This window comes from Lepidochelys kempii, chromosome 5 (genome assembly GCF_965140265.1).
Source record: "Lepidochelys kempii isolate rLepKem1 chromosome 5, rLepKem1.hap2, whole genome shotgun sequence".
Lineage (NCBI taxonomy): Eukaryota > Metazoa > Chordata > Testudines > Cheloniidae > Lepidochelys > Lepidochelys kempii.
In genome coordinates, this window is record NC_133260.1 from 42896966 (window position 1) to 42918320 (window position 21355).

Genomic DNA, 21355 nt, shown 5'->3' on the forward strand with positions numbered 1-21355 from the left:
GTGCAGGGAACGCCCCTGGCGGGCTGGACCGGTTTGTTTACCTGCCATGTCTGCAGGTTTGGCCGATCGCAGCTCCCAGTGGCCTCGGTTCGCTGCTCCAGGCCAATGGGAGCTGCTGGACGTACTGGCCGCCGCTTCCAGCAGCTCCCATTGGCCTGGAGCAGCGAACCACGGCCACTGGGAGCTGCGATCGGCCGAACCTGCGGACATGGCAGGTAAACAAACCGGCCTGGCCTGCCGGGGCTTTCCCTGCACAAGCGGCGGAAAAAGTTTGGGAACCACTGCCCTAAACAGAATAAGAGAGTCCTCTAGAGTAGTAAAGACTATCTTATCATCGTGCAAGCTTTCCACTCTCTTAAGCTATGCAAGTGTTTAGACAGAATTCTGCAACTGGTGTCAAGATAGAAAGATCAGTCTTTTGAAAATGAAGGAGTTCAAGATCATCTGGATTTTTTTTCTTAGCAAAAATGTCAAACATCTAGCATACAGGCCAGATCTGACCTACTGGATTTATTTATTTAGCAACGTGGCATATTCAGAGTCTGCTGAATCTAAAGCTTTTTTTTTAAAAAAAAAACAAACAAAAAAAACAACCCCAACCCCCCCCCCCCCCAAAACAGTAAATCTGTAGTCCTTAGGGGTTCAAAGTTAGCCTTTTACATGTGAAACAAGAATAAATTGATTTTTCTTATCAATTTCATTCCTTCCTTAAATGCCTGGGCAACCCAAATCCTCCATAGCCAGGTGGATACATATTGTGTCACAGAAGCTCACTCAGCTGCAGATAAACCAATTCCAATAGAGCTCAGAGCCTACTCCACATGTTTCTCTGTGTATACCATTCTGCTTGGGGGTGTGCATTTTTCACACTCTGAGCAGCATAGTTATGCTGGCCTAATTATCTCATGTAGACCAGGCCTACATTGCTCCACAGGAGCATTCTTTTGTGGGAAGGTGAATCCAAGAAGTGGTTCCAAAGTAGCATATTGCTGCTAATTTTAGGGAAAAAGGGGAAATATTCTTTTTTCTGTTCTCCTAATCTCTCACTCACCTATTTTTTTTTTTTTTCCCTCTTGCTGTGTCCCAAATGCCTCTGACTTGGGGAGAGGTCAGATCCAGAATGGCAAACTTTTTACCTAATGATTATCTTTCTGGAAATGACACTCTCCACTCCAGTCTACTCATGCTCTGAAATTTAAGTGTCCTTGGGTTGCTATGCAATGATTCTTCAGGTTCATTTAGGTAGTTAATATGGTGAAATAAACTTCTCAACAGAAATGCCTTATGTTCTGCTAATTAGGATTTAGTAATTGTACACAGTTCTGGAAGAACTTAACTGGAGTGAGGACTTAAGTGGTGTAAGCAATCTCAGATGCTTCATGGAAGGTCTGAACTGTTTACAGTATTTGCAGGAAGAGAGTCGCTGCTTAAATATATCTGACGGGGTAGAGGCCAGTCTCAGAAAGGAAATAATCAAATAGCAAATTTTCCATTGTTGGCTGCTTTATTAAAAGTCATTATCACATGAGCTTCTTCTGGGTTTTGCTGAATGCAATTCACAAATCACAATAATATCCCATTTTGTGCCTGTTCTTAGTCTTTTAAAACCTCCAACATACTACTAATCTACATTTGACATGAGGAATATAAAGTAAATATTTGTACAGTGGATACAAACCCTGTTTAGAGAACATTTCTGAAAAAATTATTTTAAAATTATTTTAACTGATTTCATTGTGCATAGTTAGGCTTAAAGGATTATATTTTTTTATCAGTAAATGTCGATTTCACCCTTGGCATGCAAATATTTTCCTCAGTAACAATAAAAATTTACAGCTAAGCAAAGTTAGAAAAATGCTGCTTGAGAATTTATTAGAGTTTGATTTAAGAATATTTACTTTGTCAATATCAATGTTAAAATATACAATTTTTGTTTTTTTATTACTATAAAGTTTTATCTTTTTGAATATTAGCATCTATTAAAATTAAATACGTATTGTCCAACCACCCCATAATTTCCCCCCAACTGGGAAAATTTTAAGAGATTAAAATTAAAAAAGCTTAAAAAATAACATTAACATTATCCCTCAAAATTGTTTTTTAAAAACATTAATTTCTGCCAAACCTATGCATAGTATATGATACACAGATATGAACTTGACTGGTCAGGACTATGGTATTTAGAAGAAATAAGGCTAAAACCTTGATTAATAGGGTGTCTAATGAATATGCTGACAAATATTTCTTGTTTTCTGTGTTTCACCTTAATCTGATCTGTGAGTTTTTTCATGACAAGGTTATTACATACTTCAATGCACCATGCTAAAGTAGCAGATAGAGCCCTTCTTTCGACCAGTGAGCTAAGGCCAATTTTCCTGCCATTGGAGAACATTTTTTTTATTAACAAGAATGAACAGGGCTTGGTCTAATTGAGGGCATAGACAAGAAAGTCAATTAATATGTGCTGCTGTCTGGAGGACCCACTACAAATGACTCAATTTTGTGCTTTAGAGTAAGTGAACAAAGACTATTTGGGAAAAGAAAGATTAAATGTTCTCCATTTATTTGACAAGTGTGCTATAGTTCAGTTTACATTATTTATGATTTTTGGATTATACTGATAAATGTTCTATAGCAGGTTCTCTAAAGGCACTAGTGCCTTGTTAATAGAAGACCTCATAGCTACACTCTGCCACTACTAAATCCTTTCTAAGAGGAAGATAGTACCATTTTTGTGTGTGTGTATGGATGAGAAATAAGTGATTCAGTTAATTTCTGCTAAAGATGTCTCCCTGTGAATGTATATAAGTAAACTAAAAAAGGCTTTTGAGGAAAACTAAAATCTGTGTTTTCATTACATTAATTGATTTTTTTTCCTTTTTATTTTGCAGCAACGCTCCTCTTGCTTTTTCATCCAAAGTATGTTATATTAAGTTTCGTGAATCATCGAGTGTTGGTGTGGCCCAGCATCTAACTAACACCGTTTTTATTGATAGAGCTCTGATAGTCGTACCCTGTGCAGAAGGTTGGTATTTCAGACATTCTTCTTTCATGTTGGTCTTTGTCCTGTATGTTGATTGCCTTTAGTTTTCCTAAAAACTGGCAAGTAACTGATGCTCTTCTTTTTATTTTTTCCCCTCATCTTTTTGAAAGCAAAATTTTAGATTTGAAGAAGGTAAAAAGAATAAATTATTAATAAAAGAAGTAAAAATATGTTGGCTACGCTTTTAAACATCTTTTGTATACATTTAGCTGTAACTATGCGTGAGCAAAATTAATAAGTTAATTTAAATTAGTAGTTTTATTCTGGTTTTCCATACTTGTATAAGAAAATACTTGAAAAAACTTTATAAAATAAGACTGCTCTCCTCCAGTCTGATCCACATGGGCAAACCCTCATGCCTATTCAGAGTCTACATTGACATCAGTGTGCTCCTGCAAAGGTGAGGGAGTCTCCCTGCACAGATCAGATTGCAGTTCAGGGCCTAACTGTACTTTGGTTTGTTGTTATTTTTAAAAAGTTTAGTAATCCCTTTAGTAGACTTCTTAAATTATAACATCAATTAAGCTGCAACTTAGTTCGGGCCCCAGATTTTTAAAGGCATATATAGGAATTGCTGCACTCAGCATTGCAATACCTAACTAGTTTAGAAATCCGTCTCTTTTTCTAGTGAGATTTAGGCACTTTGGGCCTAAATCCTTCAGAAAATGAGACTGAGACTTCTAAATGAGTTAGGCATTGTAGTGCTGAGTGCAGCAATGCCTATATGCATTTTAAAATCTGAGCCTTAAGCTAATTTTTAGATAGATTATTTAATCAAATATTTCAAGACATCTTCAGAACTGGACTGTCATCAGGAATTCCAGTTCTAATGTTAAGTACAGACATGACTAAGTATTTTGTCAATTTGGGTTTCTCCAATAGAAATATTTTCAATGTTTATGGTTCCATTTACTACTTGAATATAAAATGTTTGAGTTACTAGTTAAGCGCTTTGCAAATTGTGGTCTTGATACTGCAGTCTGATGCACATAGGCAGATCCCTGCACATAGGCAGAGCCCCATTGACTTCATTGGGATGCCATTTGGCATTTAGGCCAGGTCTACACTTAAAATTTAGATCAACAGAGCTACTTTGCTCAGAGGTTTGAAAAATCCACACTTCTAAGCACCATAGCTATGCTGGCCTAATCCACTGTGAAGATGCAATTAGGTTCCATCAATCTAGCAACTGCCACTCAGGGAGATGGATTACCTATAGTGACAGGTAAAACTCATTCCATTGCTGTAGAAATAGTGTCTACATTATGGCACTACAGCAGCATAGGCATAGTGCCATAGCTATGCTGCTTTAGTGACTATAGTATAGATAAGCTCCAAGTGTCCGTCCACATAGATCAGATTGTAGGATCTGGGCCATAAGTCCATAGAAATCATTTTCTTAAACCAGTGGAATGCAGCCATCTTTAGGTATACATACCCGCTGTCTTAACTTGCACAGGAAATCAGAGTGAGCTAATGATAATCTGCAAAGCTAATACATCTGTTGAATTCCACCACTAACCAAATAGTTAGTTAATAAATCGTAATTGATCTTTTAAAAAAATACTGTTTGGCTCCACAAAGTCTATTTTTGGCTTCTTTGGGTTTGTTAACAGTATCCCCAGAAAGCCTTATTTTGGCACAGCAAACATACCAAGAGTTGTTGCTTGAGTTCTGTGCTTACAGAATGATCCGTACTGGGATGTCTGTAGCAAACTCAACAGAGCAAGCAGACTTTCATGGATCCTTGAAAATATTTATTTTAAAGGTTATTTAAATCTTATTTATGTGCTAACTACACCCACAACCATGTTCATTTGGGCATAGAGCACATATTGCTGAGCTTCATGAAGTATAGGTTTTGATTTTTTACATTTACCTTTAAGTCAGGGAGAAAAGAATAATACTGTATCCAATTGAAACTGCAAAAGGAATTCAGGTAGGCAGAATATATCTGATGAGAGTTGATACACTTGAAAAGGTCCCACAAGATCATTCAGGAGGATGATCGGGAACAATTTTAGTTTTTATGTCTCATCTAGAAGACTCAAACACTGGTTCAGTACTGCCAGAGAGGGAAGATTGCTTCCTAATGAATCAACACCACTTCTTGGGTTTTCCTTGTGATGGGGTCACAGTTTGAGGTGGCATGGCAGCAGGCAGGTAAAGGTGAATTTTTCTGTGTCTCTTGGTGATATCTAATAATGGAGGAAGAATACAACAAAAGTTATGAGAACACATTTTTTACCTCCCCAATCATGTTCAACCCATTTCATAGCTGACAGAGGCAATCTGAAAGTAGCACTATTATTGTATAGCGGTTTGTTCACAAGTCACTGTGGACTCTACAGGAAAATACGGAGCTTGTGTACAACTAACTGAACACATGATTGGGTTGTGGGACAAACCCACTTGAAAATTTCACACCATAAATATGCTGTTCCTATGCAACTTTATTACAGAACCATTCATGTTAGTTTGAAAATGCTATCTGTATTGACGATAGTTTAACTTTCCAAGGAAATGTGTGTTGATATATATGGCTCTGGAGAACACAGTGCAATATTTGGTGATATAGCTGTAAACGTGATTGGTAAGGTATACTATGGGCTGCTAAAGCAGTAGCAGCCGTGTTCTACTGCCAAGTTTAAATTCTGCCGTTGGCCAAAAGTGCCATTACTGAAAGGCTTGGTGTACAAAAATAAAGCTTGATGGGATAGAAAAGAGAAAAGGGTACAGAAAGCTTGGTTTAAAAAAACAAACAAATTTAGAATGCCTTTCAACAGTCCAACCTCAGTAGTGTGTGAGGAAGGAACCCCTAAGCATTGAAAATAATGTTCATTTTATAACGTTCACATATGTACTTCACCATTGCTACTTTATTAACCAAAAATGTTATTTTAAATGAAGTAAAATTTCATTGCACTGTCAAAATGTTACCCTTTCCTTTGTTTGTGCATCACAGGTTTTCTTTTTTTGTTTGTTTGTTTGTTTGTTTTAAATGTTATACCTTTAGAAAGCAAAGGTTGAAACATAACAAAGATGTTGCCCTAACCATCGTTCTAAACTTTATGTCCACATTTTCTGGTAGATGGATTTTGACTATTAATTTGGTTTTGTATGTTTTCTCTGTGTGATATTTGTGCATTATTAGATGACTAGACTGGCCAAGGCAGACCTGTTACACTTGCCTGAGTTAGGCATTGTTTGCCATGCCACTAAACCTGCCGTCAAGTGAAACCTTCGTGGGGGGAAATGAGATCGAAGTCTGGCCCGCTGAAGATGGACGCCCTGTCTCTGTTTTTATTTTTTATTTTGCTTTTCTTTCTTTTCTTTTTATTTTGTCCCTTTTTTTGTTTTGTTTTTGCTGAATCTCTTTCACTTCTACTTGTGAACTGGTTCTTCAATTCTGTAAAAATGGTGTTTCTTAAAGGGTTGAATGATGTGTCATTTTAAAGTAGACTTTCTGAAGCTGTTTATGAGGGTGGTGGATGGTATATACACAGAGTGTTGAATTAGGTCAGCTAAATTCTCTGTTGTAAACTAGGGATAAACACTGCCTTAGAGATATGTTTTAGCATCTTAATTCAACTATGACAGGCAGATCAATATATGATGTCTGAAGACTAAAATAGTGATAAAGATATTTCAGCTCTCAGATGTGTGTGTTCCTCCTTCGACCATATTTTCAAAAGTACATGTCTCTGAAAAAGCCAGCTGAAACTTACTTTCTTTCTTATTACTTCTTTCTTAAGAATCTAGCTTTTCTGAACAAAGTCATGGATTTTAATCAGTCTCTTTCCCATGATCAGAAGCAGTTTTATTTTAAGCTGTATAACCAGCACAGCACAAGGTTTTTGTATTAATTTTTAATATGAAGAAGTTAAGATATCTATTTTGGAATGATTCTTGACAAAATTATGAACATTCTAGAATTTTTATTCACTGTGGGTGAAATTCTAACTCCATTGATGTTAACGGAGGTTTAGCCATTGACTTCAGTGGGGTCGGGATTTCATGTATTACTTTTCTTTAAGAAAAACCTTTACCACACGTTAGTGTAAATGGATTCTGAGGCCTTGATTGGAGAGTGTTTTGTCAGATATGTTGTCTTTTAACATTGCTATCTGTGGGAAGATGGAAACAACTCTTTTTTCTTTTTTCTTTTTTTTTTTTTTGAGGGACGGGGGCGTTGTTATGTTGTTTTGTTTTTTAACCTTTACACGCTAGAATGGCATTCTCATTTAGATGCAACAGAAAGGGATTTTCTAAGAAATGGTTTCATCCATAAATTTGTAGTTCCCAGTGATTAAATATACTAGGAAAATAATTTATTCTTCTAATCTCCAGATTAGATATGAGCATAAAGTGTCTTTGATTGAAGATACTTGTTCATCACTGAAGCGGGTTTTTTTTCTTTCTTTCTTTTTTTTTTAATCATCCAGCAGTTTATAGTACAAAACACAAGGAAACTGATCCCTTCTGAACACTTGCATGAGGATGGAATCTTGTGACTAATACACTATAATTTTACTGGTATCAGGCCTAATCATTATTTACACTAAGGCCACGTTACGTTGCTCTGGCAAGCCATGTCTGCCCTACAGAGCCAATGCTATCATAGCTGTGCTGGCATAGCTCTTTTGTGAACTTGCAGTGCACACTGATAGAAGGCGTTTTCTCCATGTGTAAGAGCATCACCTCCCTGAACAACATTCTAACAAACGCATTTTTCTGTCAGCATAGTTGTATCTACACTGGGGCTTTTGACAGCATACCTATGTTGCTAGGAGATGGGGACACTTTTCACACTTCTGACCCAAATAGTTATGCCAGTATAAATGTGAAGTGTAGATCAAGCCGCTGATCCGCTGAAGTATCTTAAAATGGATATAAAAGTAATTTACACCCCACTTAAAAGGTCCCTTTGTAATGCTAGAACAGTATAAAGGGGCCTTATTGCAAATGAGAATTAGATCTGTCATTTATTATTGAATACTGAAAGGTCATTAAAACCATTTTAAGGCACCGGCATACATTGAAATAAGTCAAGAAATTGATCTATGAAGTTGAAATGGTACACTTTTTAAATAAATACATATATTTGGGGAAAGCATTTCAGTTCAACTTTTAAGGATTGACTTCACCCATCCCATGGCAATATGCATTAAGAAAAACATGCAAGCCTTAAACCTGATGTTAAACAGATGTCAGATTGTGCAACAGGCTAAATGTTGTTTATATTTTTTCTGGGTTTGTATTCCTTTTTTATAAAAAAGATTAAAGAAGGTATAAAATATATATTTACTCAAGAACATAACCGGTTCCTTATGAGCTCTTAAATTGATATTTAATACTAAGTAATCTGATCAGCTTTTTACTAAAGTTCCGTTGAGAAAAAAATGGAAGTTTTTTTGTGGGAAATTTCTGAAATTTCTAAACTGTTTCCATTTTTCGGGGTTCTAGATTGATTCATTTTTTGGGACAGTTTCCACAGCATTTTACTGTGGGAAATTTTTGTTGAATATTTTTGAGCATGAGTTTGATTTTAAAAAATCAGTGAAAATATTGAAGAAACATCTGCAGAACCCAGATGTTGATAATTTTTCATGAAAAGATCATCTTTGAGAAAAAGGCACTTTTTTTTTTTTTTTTTTTTTTTTTAGAGTAAAACTGTGTGGAAAAACTTTGACCAGCTCTACTTAATTTTTTTTTAACATAGGTGAGAAAGCAAAAGTATTAGGGAAATGTCAATAAAAATTTCAATTTAAAATGCATGGTATACACCTGGCAGACTGCTACAATAGTTTACCTTATGTGGTCATGAGTCAGCAAGTTACTTTAGCATGTACCTAACTAAATGTATAAATAGTCCCAGTGACTTAAGTGGCATTGTTCTTACGCTTGAAGTCTTGGCACATGCTTAAGTACCTTTCTGAACTGATGACCCTCATTCAACTAAATATTTAAGCATGTTCTAAGCATGTTCTAAATTCAGTCCCTATTCAACAAAGCACGTCAGCATTCATCTACTTAAAGTTAAGTATATGTTTAAGTGCTTGCAGAATAGGGATAGATTTAAGTGCATGCTTAAATTAGGCATGTGCTTAAGTTCATTGTGGGGACTACATTAGAATGCAGTGTTACTATCTTTAGCTTCCTGTAGGTGGATCCACCCATGTAAAGTCCCATTGACTTTGTGGGATTTTATGTAGGTGCCACATGTAAACACAGGAGGATATCTCCGCAGGATTAGGGCCTTATTGATCTGTAATATGGACCTTCATGGTTAGTTCATGTTTCAACAGCACTTTAAAAACATAAATTACGATTTCCCCAAATCAGCTGTGTAAATGTATACCTAATTTGCATGCACAGTTACTGTGGTTATGTATCTAAATATCTGTTTAGATGCATAACTGACAATTTGTGCAAGCAAATACCTGCTTTTTCTTGAGGAGTCACGCAAATCGGGCATTATAACTTCACATGCTATTGCATGTCTAATTTTAAAACGAGGCCTGCAAAGTGCTGTATTCCTTCTAAATACAATTTTGGCTTTAGATCAGATATGTTTTTAAAAAGTTACGGAAGAAATTACTGTGAAGATAATTTTCAGACCCTAACAATTTTATTTTATTTTTCTCTTTAAGATAGCAATGTGGCTTGATCTGTTGTACATTATGGACCAAAGTTTCACAGAATGTATCTTAAAGTTAAATAGCTGTGTTTGCTTAATAGGAATACAACATAAATTCTAGATGAAATTGTGTGTGTGTGTGTGTGTGTGGTGTTGTTTTTTTTATTTCTTTCATTCCACATCTATTCCCATTAAAATGGATTTTATTTAGATTTATTTTCTTTTGAACAGAGCAACTCAAATCTATTCTAGAGCTGCAAATTGTGGTGCATATTTTCAAAACATTCTTATAGTGGGGTAACTCCCGTGGGCTTTAATGGGAATTGCACTGCCAAAACTTTGCATAGTGCTTTGAAAATTTGCCCCATATTTTACTTTTAAATCAGGAGTCCTTTTGTATGTATTCATTATAAACTCCTGAAGTTAGAGATCTGTAATGAAAATGTATGTGCAAATTGTAGTAGTACCAGACGGGTGCTGTTCTAGTACTTACAAAGTTCAGTATTGTAGAAAGCTATAAACACCTCTAAAATGCATGAGGTAATGTATGAGGGCTGTTTTATGGTTACTTTGGCAATTTGGAGCAGATTAGGAAGTCCTTAATTATTTCGTGTGATTAGGAATTCTCTGGCAGTTTTTCAGTTCACTGTTTATATTTTGTGGTGATTTAATTCCCTTAAATTGGAAATCAGTATTTGCATTTAGTAAATCGTTTAAATAGTACAGAATTTAATGCTCTGAAGATTTTAGTCCTGCATTTTTGTTATAACTATACATATAACCACATTCATTTTATTCAGATGAGAAATTATTTTAATAAACTGTTGGCATGACAACAGGGGGAGTTTGTTAGTCACAGTTGTAATATATATTTTTTATGAAAGTGTAGTGCATTTAGAAGGGAAAAGTAATTGAGCAACTATCTCAGTATATTTACAATTAGACGACAAGAGACTTAAGTCTCTTGTCGTCCCAGTTACATTGAGACAACCTAGAAAGAGAAACAGTGTAGGTCTTCTTTTTTTTTTTTTTTTCTTTTCCCTGTTGACTCTACCTGCAGTACAGAGTTTGTATGGGGTCATTGGTAATTTTTGTATTTTATTTTATTATTTTATTTTATTTTATTATCAAAAGCAGGTAGCAGCCGTAAAAGAAAAGGGACAGATTTCAATTAGCACTTTTTTTTAAAAAAACTAATTTGGTTATTTGCCATTTCTGGGGATTAAACTTTAAAAAATGTTCTTCTTTTCTGTATCTGATGTTCTGTGTGCTATTAGTGATGCAGCCTACACGAACGGTTGTCATGTGTAACACAACTTTCGATCACCGCGAAAACACCGCCCTGGGAAAGCGTCCATGCTTGATATCGTTTGGTTCATGAACATTAAGTTTCCAGTACAGGTGACCCATAGCTCAAAGTGTTAAATAATTGTCTACATTATTCAGTTTTTAAAATAATCCATTAATGAGATTGCTAGTCTTTGAAGTTTTGCTCACTTTTGTTTTTCCTAGTAGAGCAGGGTAAAAGGAAAAACTTAAGTTCTTATTTGTTTTTTGTAAGGATCTGGTAGATAGATTCATTTTTCTTTACTATTTTTTTTAAGTGCAAGGGTAAATTGTAAAATCATAAAAAGAATAACATTGGTTTGGTGTTCAAACTCTCTCTAACACTTCCATTTGCTTCTCCAGGTAAAATCCCAGATGAAGCCAAAGCCCTTTCTTTATTGGCTCCTGCTCCTACTATGACAAGCCTGATGCCTGGTGCAGGGTTGCTTCCTATACCCACACCAACTCCTCTGACCTCAGTAAGTAAAATTTAATCTCTTTGACTTGGAGTTAATAAACTGTTCTGTTTCTTCTAGCTCCCTCCTTCAGCCCAACCAAGAATTCTCCCCTTCTGGGTTGAGAGAAAAGGAATAGCCCAGTCCCATGACATCACACCCTACCTAATAAGTCAGTGAAGACACTTAATCCAGCTGTCTTGATTTTTCTCAAGAGGTCAGGCTAGAGTATGGCCAGCACATTCACTGTTTTTCTTTATTTCCAAATTCCTATTCTGCAAAGTACTGGGCTAGATTCTCTTTGATTACGTCCATCTTAGTTGGATGTATATAAACGGGGCAAAATCTGACCCAATGCATATACTACCAACCACTCCCCTTCCCCAAATAATAATTATAAAGTTTAAAATACTAGAGTTAAACACATTCAATCGTTTGGAAGGCTAGAATGCCACATTAGGGTACTCAAGCACACTCCCTCCAGTGACTGGGGCTGTTGCATGTTGGCCTCAAAATGCTATCACTGCAAAAAGAATGGAGGCTTTTATATTCTCTAGCTTCTACTTATTGCATATACACCTTCCCTTCTGTTTCTGCTAACCCTTTCTGGCAGCAACAGGCTACCATCCCCCTTCCCTCTCCACCAGGAACAGCAGAATAAGCAGACCTTCCTTCAACAAAACTGGGCTTAATGGGTCTTCCCTCTGTTCCCCTGTCATCAGCCCCATGTTATTTGAGGAAATGGGCCCTTGAGCTACTGACCTTGCTGCAGCTCCGCATTCACCAGAACTGTTGTTGGTACCATCCTAGATTTCTGCATTGTGCATTTGACAGCACCACTACAGACACTGGCAACAACAGTGTTCCCTTGAATGGCTCCTCAGCAAACCCTGTTTACCAACACCTTCAACTTCTTGGTTTGATATTGGTCAAACCTTTAGAAGAAATGAACATTCTAAGGTCTCTTCCTCATACACAAAATGGCATAAGAAAAGCAGGCTTGTCTAAGGGCTCAGGCAATAATTTCAGAAACACTGGAAAGGACCCTTTTCTTCCTTCTGGTAAGCATTATTCCTTTTTAGAATATGGTGATTTCTGCCTTATTAGTCCTTGTAGGCCATGTGAATATTCATAAAGAAGCAGTAGTCATCAAGCCACTAGTTAGACACGCATCATAGATTCATACTGACCTTCTGAAAACTAATATGCACAGTCTGACACCGGCTCACCCTAGTAGTTGTATAAGGGACACTGTAGTGTTTTTAAAATGTTCCTTTTAAAAAGAAAAGACAAAATTCCTGCAAAATTATTAATAGTTGAATCCTTTTGTAATTTCCTGTAAACAGTACCCAGGGAAATTTATTAGTCAAAAATGTTGTTACTGATACTTCAACCCCTTGTGCCTATAAATGCCCCTGCTCCAGCCATAAATAATCCGCTGTTTGGATTTTGAACCAGCTTAATCTAATCACCTAGCACAAATTACCTCTGTTTATTATAAGTCATCTTCCAGAAGTTAACTATTCAGTTTATCTGTGCTCTTGGAATTTAGCCAAGAGAACCTATTGAACCTTTAGCATTTTTAATAATTTTTTAGAATCTCTGCCCAATTCTACTCTCAGAATTTGCTGTTATTAAAGTAATTCAGGAAGAATTTAAAAGACACATTGAACAGTACTAAAATAAATACAGGTACTAATTTTTATAGTAGAATGATATAATCACTTAGAATCATCACTTAGAATGATAGAATAGACCTACTGTTTAGACTGTTCAGGAGTTATGACATTTGTTATACATACTTCTTCAGTAGCAAGGAACTTGCTTTGTTCTTTGTGGAGAAGACAATGCTTAGATTTGGACTCAACTAGTCAACTGATTTTACTAATCACATAATGTTATGGCATCTGTCGTGAGAGATCACTTCCATATTTTGGAAATTGAAGGCATTATTCTACTTTGATGCTGCAGAAAATGACTGACTAAATTTAAATTATAAATTATTTTCCTTACAAAGATATAGTTGAAGATAGATGGTAAAGAAATTTTGTCCAGAGGATATTGGCTTGCATAACCTGTTGTATGCCTTTTCCACTTCTCTCATTCAATAAAAAGCTTAGCTAACCTTTCCTTTGAGTGGATGGATGTACCGTATATACTCGATCATAAGCTGGTTCTTTTATAAGCTGCCCTCCCACCCCAAAGATGGAGAAGTAAAAATGGAAATTTTTTATGACGCGTTCATGACCCCCTATAATTCAGGGGTCGGCAAACTTTGGCTCCTGGGACTATCAGGATAAGCTGCTGGCGGGCAGAGACGGTTTGTTTACCTTGAGTGTCCACAGGTACGGAAGTCAACCTGAGTAAATAAACTGTCCCGGCCCGCCAGCTGCTTACCCTAACGGGCCAGGACAGCAACTGGTGGGGAAATTTGGGGGTGGGAGGGTCATGGGAGAAGCTGGAGGTCAGGGGAGTAACCCCTGTGACCACCCCACACATGACCCTAGCCCAGGACCCCCACACTCTCCCCATCCCATCTCTTCCACCTTAGCTGGGGTGGGTCAGGGGAGGATGTCTCTGGCCTGGCCGTAGCCTGCTCCAGCGGATGGGGCCGGGCAGCATGGCCGCAGCCTGCCAGCCCCAGAGCAGCAGCTGCCTCAGAGGCTGTGGGGAGAGCAGCATGGCCAGAAGCGGAGAGACTCTGGCCCCGCCTCTTTCCTTCTGGCTCTGCTGCCTCTCCCTGCCCACCTCTCCCACTCTATACCCGTTCATAAGCCGACCCCCTTCTCTAATGCTTCCCTTTTTTACTAAAAAAAATTCAGCTTATGAACGAGTATATATGATAGTTTGTTTAGAAAACATGCAGATTTGGAAAGTCAACACACCTATCAAATCCAGGAAACTTCTAACCCCTTGCTTCAGGCTTTGCATATTCCAACTTTATTATCTTCCCTTGTCATTCAGTCTAAGCAAGGCAAATATTTCTCAGTCAGAGATTTATTCCCCCCCCCACCCTACCCCCAGCTTACGAATTCTTATAAAGGCCAAGGAGGCAACCATCTGTGAAATCTTTGTTTCAGTCGTTCTCTTGCATGCTAATAAGGGACATAAGGTAAAAAAATGAGGTTCAGCATTTCGTGGTGGATTGCGACTCTTTTCAAAGACCTCTAATGTTTCTGTCACTGGGAAATAGCCTTCTCTAGTGTGTAGTGAGTTCCTGGTGACAAGGATGTAATGTGTTGCACTAGGTCACAATTTTGTAGTGTGATGAGTGCCCTCTTCCGATGCAGGGGCTCTTGGCTTCCCTCCAGAACCAATTGGAGTTGAGGGTGATCAACACTTTGCAGGATCAGGCCCTTAGAGCAGGGGTAGTCAATTATTTTTTGTCAGGGTCTAAATTTCTTGGTCAAGGTATAGTCAAGGTCCGGACTCCAGAGAAAAATAATAACAATAATGATAATAAGTAAATAAAAAGATTATGGAATGTGTTCAAAAGCATCTGGCGGTCCGGATTTGGCTACCCCTGCCTTAGAGCCATCTGGTATATTAATTAATAGGTTTGGATCCACTTTAATTCCCCTGTAAGTGGATGGATGTAAATGTGGATGTTTTAATATATTTTAAGAACATTTCTCATCAACACCCATGTGGTTGTTGTGTTGTTTCAGTTTTAAAGATTTGTTTTTAATAATGTCAGTGTATGTTTGGGAAACTAGATTTGCTATAAATAGCACTAAGGTACTTTCAGACTCATGTACAAGAGAAGACCATTATTCTGAGCATTTTTATCTCTGGTAGTTTACAGACTAAAATGAAAAGGGTTTCCAGTCCCCAAAAGTGTATTTATTTTTCCATTGCAAGTTCAGATTAGATCATAATACATATAGTACCACCAGAAAATATTGACCTTTTATATGCCAGATAAAGGACTGACAGTTGGGCTTGTGTAAAGCATTTGACAATATTTGATGTTTGTTTAGAAAAATTTTAGTTCTGTATTCCTTATGGATTCTCCAGGAGGTAAAAGGAGTGAATACAAAGCCAAAGTGAACTGCTGTTTGCCAGTGAATACGTTTTGGCACAAGAGGAAAGGGTGAAATTTGGTATCAGTGACATAAAACTGGAGAATCATTAAATTTACACTAAAGCTCATGATTTCCATTCTGGAATTAGGAAAATAGTGATTTATACATGATCTTAGAAAATACCTCATCCCTGCATTTTGAAAAAGGAGCAGATCTTAACTACTTGTGTTTACATTACATCTTAATGGAGAGTGTGTCTGATGGAGCAACTCCTCCCATTTCTTCATTTATAATCGTATATATAATTGTGCAGCATGCTTACATGGAATGCTAGTATAGAAAAGTCTCAGGTACTTTAATTGTTTTTAAAAGCAATTAGTGTTTTGTCTGTTTTGGAAAAAATAAGTAATTATCTCCTGCTCTTTGTTTCATTTCTTTCTGTCATCTGTCCTGTTTCCCACTCTTTCCCCCAGTCAGTTACATGTGTTTCTCTTTTGCCTGATCTCCCTACATGTGGTTTGTTGCTGCCTGTTCGTCTTTGTTATGGGCATATGCTGTTTGGCCTTTTTGGTTCATTTCTCTGCTCCCCTGCAGGCTGGTCCTCCCTTTCCAGAGGTACGCTGCCTGGTGGTCCTCTTCCCCACCTGCCTGTTTCCTTTGTTCCCTGAACATTTTTCACGTGGTGAAGGGCTCCGTGCACCTCTCATGGTAGTGCATGGCAGTTCCATTCCCTGAGAGCTATTACTCTTTACTTTCCTCCTCCTCTTTTTTCTTATATTGCAGTAGCCCCTGTGGATATAGCTAGGCTGGCACATCTTTGCTTTTAGACACCTGGACCCATGTAGAAGCAATTGGAAACAAGGAGAAAGTGGTACCATGTTACTTACCACGTCTCTGTTGCCTACCAGCTAATCCTTTACAGTCCACAGAATTACTACATTATGCTGTTTGAATGCTAGAATTCCAGATTTTCCACCAGCATAAGGAATATGAAAATCTAGCAATTGTCAAGATACATGTTAAAATCACTTTGGAATTCAATTGTGTGTATGTATGTAAGGGAAAGCGTGATAGTTATTTGAATTGTTGGATTTTTAAAACCTAATCTCTCTCAATCTACCAGGGATAGAAACAACTGCTATATACTTGCTATGGAATTCTATTTTTCCGGTGGTACATGGTGTTCATTTACCTCTCTGGTGTTGCACAAGATCTATGACTGATCCTCAAGACTAATGCTACTTCTGTAGTTCTGGACCAGGACTGAATAAGAAATATTTAGACCTCAGCCAGTTTAGATCCCCCTCTGAGCTTTCACATTAGCAGTGGGTCCAAGTTAGAAAACCTTTAGGCTGAGATTTCAAAGCCACGCAGGGGATTTGGATGCTCATTTTCCTTTTAAAATGAAGGAGAATGGAGTGTCCAGTTACTCCCATTGGGTTCTCCATAGTGCCTGTAAACATTGCAGCCAAAGCATTAACCATAAGAAACTCCTTCGTTGAGCAATATTAGTCTTTCCTCCCCCAATTTGTCAGTTTTTATATTAATCTGGGAAAAAGACTCAAATCTAATCACGTGTTTCACAAAAGAAAATGTAGACTGGTCTCTTTCTCTATAACATAAGACTTGGGAGAGAATTATGTCATTCTTGGCAGCATAGCTATGGAATTCTTGTTTATTGTCTCATGCTAGGAAGGTGCAGTAGACACAAAGTAGAAAGTTGCCTTTTCCCTAGATATCATGGGCATAAATGTTCATGTTCTGCAGGGGAATTCTGCCATTACCTTTCTGTTTGATTATGCTATAGCATCACTGGCCAAAAGCTTAAGCAAGACGGTGACTGGCCATATTTTGGAACATTTAATATATGAGAGGCTAGATTTGGGGGATAGAATTTTTGCAAGGTGAGGGTTTAACTGTAAAAAAAATATTATCTGTTTGTACTGAATTTGTATTTTGTTTTTTACTTGGATGTACTTGGGATAAAAGCCTTGCTGGGACACACAGTCTCCTATTTGTTTATAAATCATGTTTTTGTTTTTGTTTTTTTAGCTTAGTGTTTCACTTGGCACGTTGGGAGCTATACCAGCAGCAGCATTGGACCCTAATATTACAGCACTTGGAGAAATACCACAGCCACCAATTATGGGAAATGTGGATCCTTCCAAAATTGATGAAATTAGGAGAACAGTCTACGTTGGAAATCTGAATTCTCAGGTACCGTCCTTTTTGTCAAATTTGAAAAGTTAAAGGAAGATGTAGTTTTTAGCCCAGCGGTGGGCAAACTATGGCCCAGCGCTGCATCCAGCCCTCCAGATGTTTTAATCTGGCCCTCAAACTCCCGCTGGGGAGCAGGGTCTGGCACTTGCCCCACTCCGGCACTCCAGCCAGGGAGTGGGGTCAGGGGCTTGCCCCACTCCATGTGGCTCCCAGAAGCAGCGGCATGTCCCCTCTCCAGCTCCTATGTGTAGGGGCAGCCAGGGGGCTCTGCATGCTGCCGCCGCCCCAAGCGCTGTCCCCACAGCTCCCATTGGCTGGGAACCATGGCTAATGGGAGCTACAGGGGAGGCACCTGAGGACAGGGCAGCACGCAGAGCCACCTGGATGTGCCTCCACGTACGAGCCAGAGGGGGGACATGCCACTGCTTCTGGGAGCTGTTTGAGGTAAGCGCCGCCCGGAGCCTGCACCCCTGACACGCTCACGCTCCCCAACCCCCTTCCCCAGCCCTCCGAACCCCTCAGTCCTAGCCGGAGTACCCTCCTGCACCCTGAACTCCTCATTTCTGGCCCCACCCCGGAGCCCTCACCTCCTCCCGCACCTCAGCCCCCAATTTTGTGAGCATTCATGGCCTGCCATACAATTTCCATACCCAGATATGGTCCTCGTGCCAAAAAGTTTGCCCAGCTCTGGTTTAGCCCATGTCATTGTGATTTATGACCTTAAACAGTTTTGAAAAGACCCATATGTGCATAATGAGTTTGTTCCACATGGTAAAAATAGAAGATAATTCAAACAAATAAAAAAAAAGATGCTCTTGTGGTTATTAGTTGTGTTGTGAATGCTTCTTGGGAAAGGGGGGGGAAGACAGCCTGTAGAGTTCACTACTTCAAAGAAACAAATACTACAGATTTTGATGGTTTTATCGCTATGTATGCTGAAATAATGATGATCTGCATCAGAGTATAATAAACTGATTACTTCAGGGATTATGAAGGAATTTGTATCATCCCCCCATCCATGTACAGCATTGCTCTGTAGGATAGGTGCATTGTGGGGAAGGAATTTACCTTTTTCTCAAGTATGAATAATTGGCCATCACAGGAGGCTGGACTTGGTGGATTAGTTGTATAATTTAGTATGAAGAGTCCTCTGTATCCATAACAGGGAAACAAAGTCCTCTTCCTTAAATGGTCAATTATTTACCAGAGGGTTATTTAAATATGAAAATGCCACTCAGTCAAGAGTAAATGTGGCTTTTGTTTTATTCGCCTAACTATATACCTAAGTAGAAAGTTACTACTGAGATGAGTGCCATTCTAAAACTCTGGATGGGTGAATAGATAGAAACAACATGTTAAAAAATATTATTTTGATGCACTTTCAATCAGTATATGTAACACACATGAAATTATTCAATTTGAAATAAAAAGAAATTCCTTTTTAATTGATGATTTCAAATGTACTACCTTAAAAAAAGCAGATCCATATGGAAATATGTTTATTATTGACAGGTCTGATGAGTTCAGGGCTTGCAATGATCCTTTCCTTCATTTCTACAGGCAGTTGGAGGGGAGAGAAGGATAAGCATTTTCACCTCTCCTTTCCTTGATTATTTAAATTTGTTGGATTAACATACCTCTCTTAAAATGGTTCATCCAGAAACGTCTTTCTTTTTTTTTAATAATATGTAGTTTCCAAACATCACCCTTTCAAAATATCTTTTGTATTAGTGGCACCATTTTAAATAGAAGCAGACTTTTTAGATGTGTGGAGAAAAAAATGTGATCCTCCCTTTTCTAAATTGGCTAGTTTCCAAATAACTTTTATGGGGAAGGAAAGAAATATAGAAGTTTTGGTCCACGTTGCCTTTGACTAATGAAATCTTTTTTCCTAATCTCTGAAGTTCTTAGGTTACCTGGTATGTTGGATAAGTGTTTTTCATTACATATTTTACTTCACCTGAGCTTTTTGGTTTTTTTTCTAGACTACAACAGCAGATCAGCTGCTTGAATTTTTTAAACAAGTTGGAGAAGTGAAGTTTGTGCGAATGGCAGGTGATGAGACACAACCAACACGGTTTGCTTTTGTGGAATTTGCAGACCAAAATTCTGTACCTCGTGCTCTTGCCTTTAATGGAGTTATGTTTGGAGACAGGCCACTGAAGTAAGAAATTAAACAGAAAATATCCAGATGAATTCTGAATGAAAGATTTCTCAGTATCTTTATAAATATGTCTGTAATTATGGCTCTCATCTGTGGAGGTATGCCATACAAAGCAGTTTGCAAGGCCTGTATTAGCAGGGTGCTGCTTTCTGTAGCCTTTGATACCTGTTCTTTTACATTTTCAAGAGTGAAAGTTACTTCCCCTGGATAAGGGTATAGTGTAGAACAGAGCAGCGTATACTAATATTTAATCTCTGAGGGTGAAATCTATCACCGTGTAGATGACTCACACTAGGCTCTACTTAAGCCCTAAATATGGGGCTTATGTGGTAAATAGGTTTCAGGATATAAATTTCACCTTTAATTTAAAAAAGATTAAATTTCTTATTCTTCTATTGTTTGAAAACATGTTTGTATGCCACATAAATATGGGCATCACCATGTGTATTAATGCATTTATTCAAGGTAAAAAGGTTTTAGGCAATAAAAACCAGGTGGTATGTGTAAATACTTAAATTGTGTCGGTGATTATAAGGAAGAAATCTATAAACAAGCTAATTATGGATAGGGTGCAGTGTATATTTATCTTGTTGTTTTTTATTTTTTTCTAAATCAAGTTTTTTAAAAAAAAGTGTGCACAAGCATAATTTTAAAGCTAGGTTTGTTCCTTACTTTAGAATAAATCACTCCAATAATGCAATAGTGAAACCTCCTGAAATGACTCCACAAGCTGCTGCCAAGGAGTTGGAAGAAGTGATGAAGAGAGTAAGGGAAGCCCAGTCTTTCATATCGGCAGCTATTGAGCCAGGTAAATCCATTATGTTCGCTAGTCAGGATGAAACCAGTATATCTCAATCTGTGTATCTTGATATGCATTTATAGAGCATTTTCAGACAGAGAAAAGGACTCCCTCAAGATGAGCAGTATTTGTCTTTGGTAAAAGTTGAATAATCAAAATTGTTTTCTTATTTGACAAGCCGGTGGAATCCAGGTTTCTTTTCAAATTTGTTTTGACATATTTTATTTTCAAAGATTTGTTCAATGAATGCTGTCAATAGCTTAAAATTGTGAAGTCAATACTATTATAATACCTAATAATGCTTAATGCTAATGCTGTTTTATATTCAAAGTGCTTTACAAACATTACATTTTTCACTCTATCAATTCTTTGTTGTCCTTCGCTTGTCATGAAAGAATAGGAATTTGTTTATCTTTTTAAAAAAACTTTTAATTAAGATAACAATGAAGATTTTTCATAGACCTTTGAGATGTTTCATTGTCATTAACAAACCTAGACACTGCATAATTATCTGCCCTGGACAAAACTGGAAGACACAACACTCTAAAATTTCCTAGTTATTTTTTTAATACTACTCATAGTATCATCAGATGGGACCTGATTCACTGTCCATCAAAGTCAGTGGGAAACTTTCCATTTACTACAGGATTTTTGGACCAGACCTTTACATACTTCTCCAGAGG

The 21355-nt window shown here is 37.6% G+C and overlaps 1 protein-coding gene across 5 annotated transcripts in view; it reads left to right on the forward strand.

The window, feature by feature from the left end:
* The window catches only part of SREK1 (splicing regulatory glutamic acid and lysine rich protein 1), a 58406-nt gene that overhangs the window by 13764 nt on the left and 23287 nt on the right, over positions 1-21355 (forward strand). For 2 of the 5 annotated variants that reach the window (XM_073344095.1, XM_073344096.1), the window contains exons 2-6: positions 2892-3025; positions 11373-11488; positions 17542-17706; positions 19695-19873; positions 20551-20681. In XM_073344095.1, coding sequence (XP_073200196.1) covers positions 2892-3025; positions 11373-11488; positions 17542-17706; positions 19695-19873; positions 20551-20681 — 725 coding nt within the window. Of the gene's footprint in view, positions 1-2891; positions 3026-6197; positions 11085-11372; positions 11489-12316; positions 12526-17541; positions 17707-19694; positions 19874-20550; positions 20682-21355 lie in introns of those variants that run through there. The other 3 variants (XM_073344097.1, XM_073344099.1, XM_073344100.1) reach the window with 3 other exon arrangements.